This window comes from Ovis aries, chromosome 1 (assembly GCF_016772045.2).
Source record: "Ovis aries strain OAR_USU_Benz2616 breed Rambouillet chromosome 1, ARS-UI_Ramb_v3.0, whole genome shotgun sequence".
Lineage (NCBI taxonomy): Eukaryota > Metazoa > Chordata > Mammalia > Artiodactyla > Bovidae > Ovis > Ovis aries.
This window is the reverse complement of record NC_056054.1, coordinates 122,550,311-122,565,419: the sequence shown is the minus strand read 5'-3', so window position 1 is coordinate 122,565,419 and position 15,109 is coordinate 122,550,311. Positions and strand designations below refer to the sequence as shown.

The window sequence follows — 15,109 nt, the reverse complement described above, 5'->3', positions numbered from 1 at the left end:
TACCCTTTCTTGGAACACAAATGTTATTTCTTCATTTGTAGAACTCTGTTGAAAATATAAGCCTTTCATAGTCACCTAAAAACGATAAAAGAAAAAATATACATGAAATATACTAACCAACAAAACATATGCCAGATAAAGTGAAAGCGTAAAATGAAAAATAGTCCTAAAGGATAAAATGACAGTTTAACCGTCATTTAGATAATGAATTTAGGTAATAGTTCTTGAAAGCAATCAAACAAGAGAATATGCAATAACCTCAGGTACGCATTTGAGAATGGGTTTATAATCCAGCCTTTCACACCAAGGTTTAAGTTCATTTCACTATTCAACAAAAATTATGAGATGTACTTGAAAAAAAAACTGTGTAGGCCAGAGGGCTCAATTTTAATAACTGAAAGAGTCATTTAAAGGGCTTTCGAAGTCTTAAAAAAGTCCACTGGAAATGAGAAAGTGGACAATCAAGACAGTCGTTGAAACTGTGTCCCTAATTCCTGTGTATCCGTTTATAAGACATTTGTTGGTGTTCAGTTGCTCAGTTGTGCCCAACTCTTTGCAACCCCATGGACTAGAGCACGCCAGGCTTCCCCATCCTTTACCACCTCCCTGAGTTTGCTCAAGCTCACGCCCATCGAGTTGGTGTTGCCATCCAACCATCTCGTCCTTGTCATCCCCTTCTCCTCCTGCCTTCAATTAAACCTGCATTCTGTGGACATCCTGAAGCATCTCTAAGGATTCCACAACTGTTTCTTTAATTTCCATAGTAATTGTATGACAAAGCTATTTTTTAATGTAAATTTTATAGAGGTACCATATAAAATCAGAGAAAAGTTCACAGATCCTAAGTATATAGCTTGGTGAACTTTACAAGGTGAACATGGCCATGCCATAGCAGGAAACATGTCACTAGAACTCCAGAAGCTCCCTGGTTTCCCTTCTAGTCACTATCCCCCTTCCAAGGATAATCAATATCCTGACATTCAAGCGGAGATTAGCTTTGTCTGTTTTTGGCTTTACATAAATGAATTGTTCTCCTTCTTCTCTCAGTATTATGAGTTTCACTCATGCTGTTGCCTGCAATTGTATTTATTTCATTCAGTTACATAGTATTCCACTGTATGAATTACTAAATGTCCACTGCACTAAAGATAGACATCTGATGGTTTCCAGTTTAACACGTTTACAAATTATCCTGCTAAGAACATTCTTATACATATTTTTTGATGAAAGTACTACAGTATTATTGAATTTATTTTATGAACGATGAAACTGAGACTTACAGAGGCACATTCCTAGGGTCTCATAGCTCCAGCTGGGCCAGAGCTGAGACAAATCAGATGCTACCAACTCCAAAGTCATTTACCTTACCATTATACTTAATGGTTTCTATTGAGCTAACATTAGATGTAAAACTAGAACCCCATCTCCTTTAGTTCAGGATTCATAATCAGTAAGTGCTTGTTGACAGAACTAGCTACATAACTTGCAGGGTTCACTGCAAAATGAAAATGTGGGGAACATTGTTCAGAAACTAAAATTTCAAGATGGTAACAGCCAAGCATCAAACCAAGCATGAGGGCCTTCTAACTGTGAGTCCAGTGTGACTGCAGAGGTACTGTTATTATGAAGCTGGCCCTGCAAGCTGAATTGTAATGGATCTAAAGGATCTTTATAGAGGGTTTTTACTAAGCAGTTCAGTAATGGTTGCTGCTTTCCAGAGGTGGTCATCAAATGCTGGAACTAACAGAAACGAGTACACATTCCAGACATAGAGAATTTACATGTCTCTAGCCTTCCGGTTAAGGAAGATGTGTGTGTGTACACACAACAATAAATTTGTCAGGGTTTTAAGGGAGAGGGGAAGATCCTAATTACCCATGACAGAAATCTAACTTCTTCCTGGCTGTTGAGCCATCTAAGATGCATACCCACCATCCCTAGTTTACCTTCCTCCTCCATTCTTCCAACACATCCCATCTGGTCTAGGCAGTGTGCGTGTGTGTGCTCAGTTGTGTCTGACTCTTTGTGACCCCATGACTGTAGTCTGCCAGGCTCCTCCGTCCATGGGATTTTCTAGGCAAGAGTATGCGAGTGGGTTGCCACTTCCTTCTCCAGGGGATCTTCCCGACCCAGGGACTGCGTCTCCTGCATTGGCAGGCAGATTCTTTACCGCTGTGCCACCTGGGAAGCCAAGTGTAATTTCATACCATATGGCCACCGCTGTCTCCAGGCTCCAAGGCCTGCTTGCTCTCTGAGACTGTGCCGTACTTACTCTACAGATTCTGCAAAGTAAACAAAGCTCAAGTCCTACTCCCTCTCTGAAATCACCTCCCAGTGACACGCAGTCTACTCCATCTGTTCCATGCTTTCAGATTTCATTACATACTGACAAAACCTTGCTTTATTCACTCAACTAGTGGGTTCTCCCAGCTTCGAAGAATCAATATCCATTATTATTGAATACATAAAACTCTGCTTCTACTCAATCTGGAGCTACTAGAATTCTTTTTGAGAAATGAAATAATTACACATCAACACCTTGATTTCAAAACATCTCCCTTTGTGACTCTGGAAGCCATTGTCTTCTCTGCCCACTGCATCTGAAAGCATATGGCATCTCTCTCAGATCAGCAGTCACACGAGTCTCATACTGTATGTATCCCAACTTCAAAGACCCTGGAAGCTGTTTGTATGTACCCGTGGTGTCCCTTAAGATTACTATTATATACATAATAATGCCCATATTTTTGGTCAGATCATCTAAATAGTTCCTCCAAATTAGGTTACAATCAGCCTGGCTGGTATAAAAAAGTAATGTTTAGTTGTTGGTTCAATAAGTAACCATGTGGGAACAAAAACCACCCCTCAAAGTTACAAAGTAAAAAAAGAAGTATTTTTATAAAAGTGACCAGAAGAAAATTGAGGAAATATTATTTGTTTTGCAAGCCCAAAAAGGAAAACTGAGTTCTTACCACAGAGAAATGGTACAACGAATGGTATTCAGAACCCACTTAATTTCTTAGGCAGTGGTACAGATTAAATTGAACACTTAATCCATCATTTTAATAAAATTTTTATTGAACATAAAGATATTTGCACACAGGAAATAATTGAATACCTCATAAAATAAAAATATAAATGAAATATATACTATTTATCATGCTATTTCCAAAAATGAATGATATTAACCTCAAAATTATATATTCTACTATAACCTTGCCTTTATCAGAAAAGTGCTACATAAAACTTTTAAATGAAAATAAATCTGTTTTAAAAATGTAGGTTGATGTAAAAAGCCCTAAAAAGCCCTGTAAAAAGCATAAAAAATTTAAATTCTTCAGTTCAGTCTCTCAGTCGTGTCTGACTCTTTGCAACCTCATGAATTGCAGCACGCCAGGCCTCCTGGTCCATCATCAACTCCCAGAGTTTACTCAAACTCATGTCCATCAAGTTGGTGATACCATCCAGCCATCTCATCCTCTGTTATCCCCTTCTCCTCCTGCCCCCCACCCCTCCCAACATCAGGGTCTTTTCCAATGAGTCAACTCTTCGCATGAGGTGGCCAAAGTACTGCGGTTTCAGCTTCAGCATCAGTCCTTCCAAAGAACACCCAGGACTGATCTCCTTTAGGACAGACTGGTTGGACCTCCTTGCAGTCCAAGGGACTCTCAAGAGTCTTCTCCAACACCACAGTTCAAAAGCATCAATTCTTCAGCACTCAGCTTTCTTCACAGTCCAACTCTCATATCCATACATGACCACTGGAAAACCATAGCCTTGACCAGACGGACCTTTTTTGGCAAAGTAATGTCTCTGCTTTTTAATATGCTATCTACACTGGTCATAACTTTCCTTCCAAGGAATAAGCGTCTTTTTATTTCATGGCTACAGTCACATCTGCAGTGCTTCTGGAGCCTCAAAAAATAAAGTCTGACACTGTTTCCCCATCTATTTGCCATGAAGTGATGGGACCAGATGCCATGATCTTCGTTTTCTGAATGTTGAGCTTTAAGCCAACTTTTTCACTCTCCTCTTTCACTTTCATCAAGAGGCTTTTTAGTTCCTCTTCACTTTCTGCCATAAGGGTGGTGTTATCTGCATATCTGAGGTTATTGGTAATTCTTCAGGTACATCCAATTTTAAATATATTTGACATAAGTCCACAAATTGAAGATTATGTTCGTAATACTTTAAGTCTTTTAATATCAACATATTAAACCTGTTATAAATCTGGAGAAACAAAAATAATTTTTGGTATAAAAGCAGAATAAGGACTTTGCATAAATTAAACACTTACCATAAATAATACCAAGAAAGTAGTTAACGAAAGTACTAATCTTTTAAAGGATTTCTAAAAAAAAAAAATCAATGGGAAGACGTTTCAAATGGTTTCCTCTTAGTTATAACAACACGAGCCTCACTTGCTCTTCCCCTGCTATACTTACTCCTCCAAGGAGCTCATCTATTAATGATTGTAAGTAAAACCTCTATAGAGCAATCCTTATCTATACTTTCAGACCAAAAGTGTTTTGAGTATCAGCTCAACCTCAAATTCAACAGTCATAAAACCAGACTCACTTTTCCCACCCCCAAGTGAGATTTTGTTGTGCCAACTTCAGCCATCGAGGATATCTTAGAATCTCCCACAATTCCCTCCTCTAGGCTTCCTTTTTCTTTACAATCTCCTGGCTTAAGTGCTCATCTTAGATGTTAACACAATGATAGGCCAAAATTGTGATGCCTGAGGCCTGGGCTACCACCACAGGCCACTGCACGGCTTCTTTCTCTCCCTTTGGACAACACAGCTGTGGACAACTTCAAAGTCCAGACTCTTCTTATGTGTTCAAATTTTCATTATTCCCAGCACAAACTTCATAATACAGTGAAATATTATGCTTCACCCACCGTCATTTTTACTTTAAGGAAAGCAGACAAACTGTCAAGCAGCTAGGTTACTTTAAAAAAACAACCAGATGAAGTCAGCTCTGAAATGTGGCCCTATTATGCTCATCATCTTGCCAGGCTGAGTAAATCTTCAGTTATACTGAAGAGATGCTTAAGTTTTAACCATGTTCTTACCCACCTGTGGGACTTTTCATATATATCCACATATCAGATAAAGAGGAATGTTAAACCATGTACCCATAAAACCTATTATGGTCAGCAAAACAGTAACTAGCTGGAGAGCTGGTTCAAATACCACATACTTTGCAGGCTGTAATGGAGACTGGTAGTCCTAACTGGACAGGCCAGCTCTGCTTCCTAAAGAGGGAGGGATGTCTCTAATTGTGCTGGAGACAGTCTCCAGAAATCTATAAACTCGAAGGACACTCAACATAAACAATGAACACACCGGCATTATACACTGTACTGCTCTCCTGCACCTGTTACAAGATGGGCGTGGGAGATGCTGCAATGGTGGCTCACACCCAGCTAAACTCTGGAAAGCATTTCTAGCTAGCAGCACATATCATAAGAACTTTTCACTTTCACATTTTAGGTATACAAAACTTAGGCAGATGCATGAAGTGACATGGTCCCTATTACTAGATGGATTTAAACTAGAGGCTGGGTACACATTTACAGCAGCATCATAAAGGAGATTCAAGCATCAGCTGAGGGGGATGGGGATGAGACGACCATATCAGTCTTCTGATTATGAAAGTCTAGATTTATATGGACATTATCAAGACATACTTGATTGAATTTGTATACAAGTGTGGCATCCTCTTGACATCTCACATAAGCTGAGATCTAAAGATAGGTGAAGAATTAGGAAAAGAAAATAATTTTTTGATAAAGGCTTTATGTAGAAGCAAGATGAGGCATTTAATTAGCTATGTCAAACTGTTGCCTATCCATGCAACAAGAGGCTTCCAACAATGACCTCTTCTGAATCTCTAAAGAATTTTTGATTAATTCTCCTCCCTCCAAGAGAGCTTAACTTTTGTTATTTGCTGATTTACAAAATACCTTTTCACTTAAGAATTCTTACTAGTGGACCCCCTTGCCAGTACTGCTGGGAGGTGGGTAGTGGGTGGTTTGGGAAAGTGGGATGGTCATTAATTCATAGATTAGAAGTCACTGCTCCAGTTTGTATTAGATGTAGGGCCCATTTGGTACAGTAAGATTCAGAATGACAGAAATGTAACTTTCATTTATATTTCTGAGTTGGCATTCCATTTTTCCATACTGTACTCCTGGGGAACAGTGGAGCCCATGGCGCCATGAATGCAAGTCTCCTTCCCGCTGGCTTAGTCATGTAGCACTGGGACAAGGCACGGGATGCGGAAGGTAAACTGAGGGCACTCCCTACTGTTACTATACTCTCCCTCCTCTCCACCAACCCAAAGGATCCTCTTCTCCATAGACCAAGCTTACTGCAGTCTGCCAACATTTAATTCTCTAAATCACTATAGGCTCTTTAATCATTACTTGAGATGCAAAGTAGGAACTGTACTTTTGATTAAATGTTTACTAATAAATTCACCATCAAAGGGAAATAATTTAACGAGATGTCACCTTTACAATGTACAAGAAGAAAATCATTTTGCAAAAATACTAAAGATGTATTTGAATTATTTCATGTGAAGTTTGCACGAGCAAGAAAAGATTCACTTTCATCAATGAATCAAAGATTTCACCAAAAACAAACCCCCGAAACATTGTGATTGCAATGTCAAACATTTTAAGAATTTCCAAGACTTCCCACTTTCCTCCTTCAAGGAGGTACACAGATGAATCAAGATACTGTCCAGTGTATAGTACTGATTGAAAGGCCTATGTATCTCCTTGAGGTTTGGAATGCTCTTCTTCAATTTAGAACTTTGATACTGAATGGACAGCACAGAGAGTTGTAAGACTGCCAAAATAGTTCACTACAACTGAGGGAACTTTGCCTTGTATGGTGAACCCCCTCTGTTTGAAATCTGAATGTCTCAGGATTAGCCATAAACTAGAGCAGAGGCATCACTAATTGAAATTAGTGACAAAATGTAGTAATTATATGCTGCGGTGATTGATGGATAGGATTTAGAAGTCCTAAGTGACCCTACTCTGAATCCTGGCTTTTCTACTTATTCAGTGTATGACCCACATACACTACATAATTTCAACCATCTGGGCCTTAAATTCTACACCTATAAAACAGGGATAGTAACAGAAAGGCTTAAATAATACACTCAAAGCACTCAGTACAATACCTGCCACAAAGGAAGTGTTGAATAAATGCTGGCTATTTGTGCTATTATTTCTGTAAATTGAGTTGAGACCTGGTAAAGTACTTCCAAAGTCCATCTCACAGAGCAGTTTTGTCAGGGGCAAGCTAAGATTTAATACCTTTTAACTTCTGCAGTGGGTTGTATCATGCAGTAGCCCTTGAACAGTGCCTAGTCAGAACCGAGATGTACTGTTAGCATAAGAGGTCCATCAGGTTTCTTCAAATGTGAAGAAAATGAGAGAATGTACAAAATCTTGATTTTTAAACATTTGATTACGTGCTGATATGATAATATTTTAGATATACTGGATTAAATACAACTCTAGCATTAATTTCACATATTTCTCTTCATTTTTTAAAAAAAGTGGCTCCCGTTAAATGTGCAAAACCTTGCTGCCCGTAACCTGGACTACCAGCACCGGAGAGCTTGTCAGAAATGGAGATTCTCAGAGCCCGCTCACACCCACAGCATCATAGTCTGCACTTCAAAACGGTTCTGAGGTGATTCTCACGCGTTGCTCCAGAGTATTCCTCGGTTTAGCTTAAATCTGGAGGGCAAATCTGGACCTAGAGTTACATAAACCCGAACGCCCCTGTTTTACGTAATTGTTCAACGGGGAAAAAAAAAAAAGTGACGGAGGAGAAAGCAGTATTATGGAACCAGTAAGGCAGAAAGAAAAAGAAACTCAAAGTATAGAAACAAAAAGACGCGGGAGTGGATAAACTCCAACCTGGGAGTCTCGGTGGAAGGAGACTTTTGCTTCCATGAAAGTGGAGGAAGATGCAAACTAACATCCACCATCAAAACCAGTAAAAACCAGGAAATCGTCAGGCAACTCAAGTCTCTCCCGCCCCTCAGCGGCCTCAGCTAAGCCAGCTAGGCCTGAGCCCAAGAGGTGTTAAGAAGGTTGGGGTGCGACGGAAACCACCCTGCACCCCAGGGCTGGACGGTCTCGCGGGGCGTCTCCCAAGCTTCCGCCCAAAGGCCGGTTTCCCAAGACACGTAGCGCGTCTCTCGGTGCTCACCTGCCTCGGAGCGGTTCTAACGGCCTGCAGCTTCACCTCCGCCACCTTCAAGCCCCTCAGCAGAGGACCCGCCCCCTAAGCACTAGAGCCTCTTCCCATTGGTCAGGCCGCTCGTCAGTCTCGGACTCTAGAGACCGCCATAGCAACCAAACGCAGAACTACATCTCCCGGCATGCTTTAAGGCGACGCGCTTGGGGCTACCAATTAATGCGAGAAGACCAGCATAGCAACCGAACGCGGAACTACATCTCCCGGCATACTCCAAGGCGACGCACCTGGGGCTATCAATCAAGGCGCGAAGTCCTAGAGGCCGACGGGTTCAGCTTTATGTAAATTTGTTCAAGACCACACCCTTCCTAATTCCAACCACATCCCCACCACCTTCCCGGGACTGTGCCCCGCCCTCCTTGTGCCGCCACATTGTTATCTCCTGTGACACCTGCCGTTAGTTGAAGACGTCCTAACTTGTACCTCGCCTAGCACAGCATCGCCAAATGGCACCGAGACCATGGAACAAAACGTCCCGAAGCCCCACACCAGACGCCTCTAGGCACGTCGGGAAACCCTACGCCAGACGCCTGCTTCGGGAAAGGGGGCGGAACGGCGGGGGGCGGGGGTTGGGGGTGGCCAGGTCCCGCCCCCTCTGAGCTTGCTGATTTGTCGATCCGGCTGTCACTCCCTCCTCTTCCAGGTTTTTTTTTTTTCAGTTGCGTTTCCCCCGCGGTGGGCGGGGCTAGAGGGAGGGGGCGAGAGGAGGTGTGAGCCCTTTCTTTCGATTGGTTGTTTTTTCACTGTCCCCACCCACCCCCCGTGGGCGGAGACGGAGGGGCGGAGAGGGCGCGGGGGAGGCAGGTCCCGGGGGAGATGAGGAGATAGGCGGGAGCGAGGGACTGAGGGAGAGGAGCGAAGGGAGGCCGAGAGCTGAGGTGGAGACGGGAGGGCGCGCAGCTTGGTTGCTCGGTAGTACGGCGGCTCGCGAGGGAGAATCCCGGGCGGACTCCCGGACGCCCCGAGAGGCGGGCGGGGATGGTGTGCGGGGCTGCGGCTCCTGCGTCCCCTTTCCGCGGCGACTGAGCTGCACTGATTTTTTTTTTTGTCCCCCTGAGGCGGCAGCGTGGACCCGCCTGGAGATGAGGTGAGGAGAGGGCTGGACCGCGTCGGCCTGCCTTGCACCCGGCAGGCGGCCGGGGCGAGGGTGGGCGCGATGGCCGCCCGGGACGCCAGTCCACCCCCCAGCCCCGACCCCGGGGCCGGTGTGCGCGTCCCTCCCGGCGCCCTTCACCCTGAGCCGCACGCCCGGGAGGCGCCCTGTGACTCGTCCTTCCCATCCTCCCGAGCCGCCGGGGGTGGCTGGGTGGGTGGTGGTGGTGGCGGCCGGCTGGCACGCGCCGGGAGGCCGGGGCTCCGCGGCGGACCGAGGCTGGGGGGTGGGCGGCGGCCGCGGGACGGGCTTCTGGGGGTTGAATGGGCATCGGTCGCCGTGGCCCGCCGAGCTGGGGGGAGGTCCCGTCCTTTCTCCAGGGGCACGCGGGGCAGTGGGGTCCCTTGCAGGGCTGACCTCGCTGCCCGCGGTCGCCCGAGTGGGGCGGGCCGGCCGAGCCTCGCCTCCCCGCCAGCCTGCCGGGGATCCGGAATGCCCGGCCTCTCCTCCCCGGCTCATCCCTTCTCTCTCCTCCGCCCGCAAAAAAAAAAAAACAAAAAACAACCTACCCTGTCAGTGAAGGGCAGTCAATGCCGTTTTGGCCCCGCGTCCTCCAGCTGGGACTGACTTGACTCCGGTGGTATTTCACAGAAAGCGGCTCATCCTTTCAAGGGGGGAGCGCGTTCCCGGTGTCGGCCGCTTCCTTTTCCCCTTCTTTACGCACTGACACGGTTTTACAGTGTGGACCGAAGCCACAGTTACCAGGCTCTGTCTGGCTTGACCGAGGAAAATGCAGTCAGAATCCCCAGGAAAAGGTAACCGACGAGGAATGGGGTTGCGCCTTTCCCTCTTCTTGTTTGCCTTTTGGATTAGGAAGCACCTTCGTAGATTACATTTCCTATGGGCATCTTTTGTTGTGATTCATACTAAAGGCTTTGTTTTTGAAGAAAACCATTAGGGGCGTCTGTGTTGAGTTGAAGGCTCTGGAGATTTTTTGATAGCCTCTGAAAATGAAAGTTTCCTTTAGAACTTTGCCATCCTCGGTGCTATTCTGGAGGCAGCACCAGCCTGAAAATTTAAACAGATGCGACTCCGAATAGTTGCGTTTCTTTGTGCTTTATCTGCTGGCATCCTGCTCTTAATGTTTACGTGGTCGGGACGTCCAAATAAAACAAGTGCAATAAAAAGTATAGATAATAAAAAACAAGTACCGTGCCAAAAATGCGTCTGGAAAATCTCAATTCTGTCATCGGGGAAACAGTTTTTACTAATCCCTTTGAAAGGATGAAGACCAGGCTCAGAGTTTATGTAGTGGACAGGATCTGAGGGTATGAAATGGGACCATGGAGCCAGCAGGCCGGCTGGTATATGTAGTGCTACTCTTACTGTCTGAAATAGGAGTATATTTGTTGGGATACCCTTATTTTTTATATGACTTAAGGTGCAGAAGCTTAGTACCCCCCCTAAAGTTATGATTTCTACTTATTATGGAGAACAAAATACTGTGTTTTGTTTCTAAATTTTTAATAGTTCACCTGAAACATGTTATTTTTGAGTTTGCTTATAACAAAAGAAGAAAAACATTTTTCAGTATTGAGTTCTTTCTGTAGGACAGTTGTAAAGAACCCCAAAACTTTAGGTAATCCAAATTCAGAAATGAAGGACACTAATTTAGTGATGGTCCAAAAGCTATTTAAGACTTCTATAAGTAGCTGCAGTAGGGTGAATTTCTGATAGAATTGTTTTTGAAGGCTATTTATTTAAGAATGTATCTATTGAAATTTCTGAGGCACATGGTACCTTCACAAAAGTCTATTATTATTCTGCCTGAGTAAGAGAGGAAATGAACACATTTTTGATGTACTTTGGAACCCTGTGGATTGTTCAGATACTAAGCATTGTGAAATAGGGCATAAAACAAGTGGTAGCAAGTTAGTTCCCTGAAATGTTTGTGTCTCTTAGCTTTTTTTTTTTTTGCAATTGACTAGCAATTTCCTTTTTCTTAATGCTTATCCCTATTATTGGAAATAAAACTCTGCTTAAATTCATGTTTTCTCCAAATTACTAGATTGAGGCAAACTCAAATCTCCATAAAGAGGGTTAAGGAGGAGGTGTGATTAAATCCCTCTACTCTTACTCAGCTTTTTAATGTGGATTTGTGAATTATAGGGAATTAATTACAGGTCGGTCGGGTTTATATTACTCAGTTCACATTCCACTGCCGTAGGGCTCTTCTCTTGTGAATGATCTTTCTCTTCTGAATAGTTCCACTTACTGGCAGGTTTCTCAACGTGTAGACCTCAGATCACTTACATCACCATAACCTGAAGTTCTTGGTAAAAATACAGACTCCTGGAATCTGATTTCCAACAAGCTCTCCAGGAAGTTTTCTTACACAGCAGCATTGGAGAACCACTGGCATCGTGGTTCCTTCTCACTGAGTGGCCCCAGACTATGTCCTGAAGAGGATGGCGTGTCTTTCAAGTGACAGAATAGCTTTCATGCCTTGGACATCTAATAAAACACCATGACCTTAGATATGTGAGGCACCTGTAATAATACATCTCAGAAGGGCAGAGATCACTGTACCTCCTAGAGTAGTGCCTGGAGGAACTCTGTGAAATATTTGGGTGAATTACATCACAGTGAGGCCACACCTTTAAACTTTTACTTGTAAAGTTAATCTTATCATTTCATAGTCACTTTATAAACTGGGTATAAGTACCACACCCCAGTCATTTCTGTAAGTTTGGTTGGCTCTGAAAGGAGAGAACCTTTCCCAAGCATAACTCAAGCTGATAAGCTGAAAAGCAGGCTCCTAGCAAAATGTTTGCTTAGACTCAAAATGTAAATTTAAGTCACAGCATAATGGTAAATTATTTGCTATCAGTATATCAGAATGCCATTTTATAACCTATGATAAGTCCAACATAATGCAATATAAAATTGGTTTCTTCCCAAAATAATGAAAATTAGTAATTTTCCAATTTTATTTTTCTACTAATATATGACCTTCACTCCTTTCTGTCGGAGCCCAGCATAGGCCCCATAAATAACAGCTTCTGCTGTGTAGTTGAGGGTATGGATAGTTAAGAGTGCAACCTCTAGAGAATATTGGGTTTGACCATACCAGCTCAGCTGGTAAAGAATCCGCCTGCAATGCAGGAGACCCCAGTTGGGTTCCTGGGTGAGGAAGATCCCCTGGAAAGGGGATTGGCTACCTGCTCCAATGTTCTTGCGCTTCCCTGGTGGCTCAGATGGTAAAGAATCTGCCTGCAATTCAGGAGACCTGGGTTCGATCCCTGGGTCGGGAAGATCCCCTGGAGGAGGGCATGGCAACCCACTCCAGTCTTCTTGCCTGGAGAATCCCCATGGACAGAGGAGCCTGGCAGGTGACAGTCCATGGGGTCATGAAGAGTCAGACACGACTGAGCGACCAAGCACCGCACAGCACGGTCTGTGACTTTGATTTAGTCACCTAACCTCTCAGCCCCTCAGTTTTCTCAGCTGAAAATGGGAATTGTTGTAGTAAAATGTAATACTTCTAGGACTTCCGTGGTGGTCCAGTGGTTAAGAATCCACGTGTCAGTGCAGTGGACATGGGTTCGATCCCTAGTCCGGGAAGATTCCACACGCCATGCACGGCACAGCTAAGCCCAGTGTGACGCAGCGGCTGAGCCCACATGCCCTAGAGCCTGTGCTCCGCGAGAAGAGACGCCTCTGCAGAGAGAAGCCCACGACCGCAGCTCTAGTTGTGCAGTGCGGTGCTTTATCCCTAACCCTAACCCTTTACCATCGGGGCCACCAGGGACACCCTGGTTGCGCCTACTGACGCAACTAAGAAAGCAGCACGGAAGACCCAGCACAGCCAAAATTTTAAAAATTAAAAGAAAATTTTTTTAAATTTGATACTTCTAAGTTCTCACTTAAGTTCTTGAGACACATTCATTTAATATATGTTAGTTATGATGATGCTAAAATATTGAGATATATAAAAATGTACGAAACTCTAGCTAGTCTGTTCAGTTTTTGTACTAATGTATTTTATGGTAGTAAGTAGAAATCCATTGCTTAAAAGGTCTCTTGCTAATTTCCTGGCACTGAATATGTATAATTTTAAAATTACAGTAATAACTAAACATTAAAAGTAACTAATAAAACATCAGGTTCTATGCAGATTTTTTTGTAAATAAAGATAAGCCTGTCATCCTTCTCAGCATAATAGTACTATTTCAGAAAGAATCTATTCATCAGTTTAGATGATCCCTTGTATTTTAAAGAATTGCATGTTTGTGGTAGAACAATTGAAATACAGGAAAGTAAAGAGTAAAAAACCATAAAATACTTACAGGTCCACTACCTGAATACATTTCTCTCCAAACTGTTTTTTCTCTGTGCTATTTGTCAGTGTATATAATTTTGGGTAGCAAATATGGGATCCTGGTATACATTTGGTTGTTCCCTAACCTGTGCTTCTTAACATCTCATTATGAATCTTTTCTTCTCTATGTAGTCAGTTGTAATGTTGACTGAATAATATTCTATTTTGCGGATCTATGATTTATTTATTTATTTGGCTGCATCGGGTCTTCGTTGTGGAATACAGCCTCCGTTGCCTAAGGCATGTGGGATCTTGGTTCCCTGACCAGAGACTGAACCTACATCCTCTGAACTGGAAGGTGGATTTTTTACTTCTGGACCACCAGGGAAAGTCCCCAACCGATTTGTTTTTATTAAACATTATTTTTCTCCCACTGCTATTATCATTATCTCTGCAATAACTGTCCTCCATGCATCTCTATATATCTTTGAGATTTTTTTTTTTCCTTTAGGATACATTTCTAGAGGTGTGATTGTAAGATCAAAGTACATATTATGGTTTAAGGGTTTTTGATATATCCTTTCAGTTAGTCATTTAGAAAGGTTGTAGCAATTTACACTCAGCGTGTTGTATAAGAGTTCCGTTTCCCTCCCCCTTCCTTTTTTTTGAGGAATGACTTAATAAATGACCAATCTAGGGAATTATTTTATCTTTAGAAAGAAGAATGGGTTGTTATTGTGACCATGTTGGTGATGTGATCTGGAAGCTGGAAATTCATACACCTGTAAGAATAATAGCTAACACTTATCAAGTCCATTTACAGCATTTTATAAGCATAAACTCACTTAATTTTTACAAATTCTTGATTTTTAGATGAATGTGACTTGAAAACCAAAATGCCCTCTGTTAAGTCACAGGAGCCAGCCAGTGACTCTGCAGAATGGTTACTCTAGAGCCCAAACTCCACAGCGCTGGACTGCCTCTTGCCTGCAAATGTTGTATGGGTGTTGGGGTACTTTTTGCTTTCCTGATTTCTGTTTGAGACTAACCTAGCAGTTTCCTGGCATGTATTCATTTATAAAGTAGCTGGCACACAGATTCAAAGCCCTCTCAGTAAGGAGTTAGTCTCGTAACTTAGCTCACAAATAAGCCTCCTGTCCTGTCTAGCATTCACCTCTGAAAGCAGTATGCTACCCTTTATTCTGTAGTAGTTTTCCTAAAACACCCTCATATGAAAAACAGGATCAGAGTCACAGAGGAGACTAGCACAGTTGGAAAAGGCAGTTTACTTGGTGTGGACCTGCCTTGGAAACACAAGACAAGTGGGCTTAGGAAAGAAGTAAGCTTAGGGAGGCAGCCGGGAACCTGTACAAACATTTCCACGTCAGCCTTGTTGGAGAAA

General features: G+C 43.1%; 2 protein-coding genes across 25 annotated transcripts in view; one reads left to right on the top strand and one right to left on the bottom strand.

Annotated features, from left to right (window-relative positions):
* The window catches only part of CRYZL1 (crystallin zeta like 1), a 36,666-nt gene extending 26,166 nt beyond the window's left edge, over positions 1–10,500 (bottom strand). For 3 of the 6 annotated variants that reach the window (XM_004002757.5, XM_042229496.2, XM_042229503.2), the window contains exons 1-2: positions 8,246–8,303; positions 4–75 (exon numbers count right to left, since the gene is read on the bottom strand). In XM_004002757.5, the coding sequence (XP_004002806.2) occupies positions 4–69 (66 nt within the window). In that variant the 5' untranslated portion in view covers positions 70–75; positions 8,246–8,303. Of the gene's footprint in view, positions 1–3; positions 76–3,055; positions 4,231–8,245 lie in introns of those variants that run through there. The other 3 variants (XM_012186074.5, XM_060416099.1, XR_009600760.1) reach the window with 2 other exon arrangements.
* The window catches only part of ITSN1 (intersectin 1), a 251,652-nt gene continuing 245,662 nt past the window's right edge, over positions 9,120–15,109 (top strand). For 14 of the 19 annotated variants that reach the window (XM_027978041.3, XM_027978032.3, XM_060416051.1 and 11 more), the window contains exon 1: positions 9,120–9,380. The gene's annotated coding sequence lies outside the window, so the exon portion shown is untranslated. Of the gene's footprint in view, positions 9,381–9,971; positions 10,202–15,109 lie in introns of those variants that run through there. The other 5 variants (XM_060416069.1, XM_042229361.2, XM_060416057.1 and 2 more) reach the window with 1 other exon arrangement.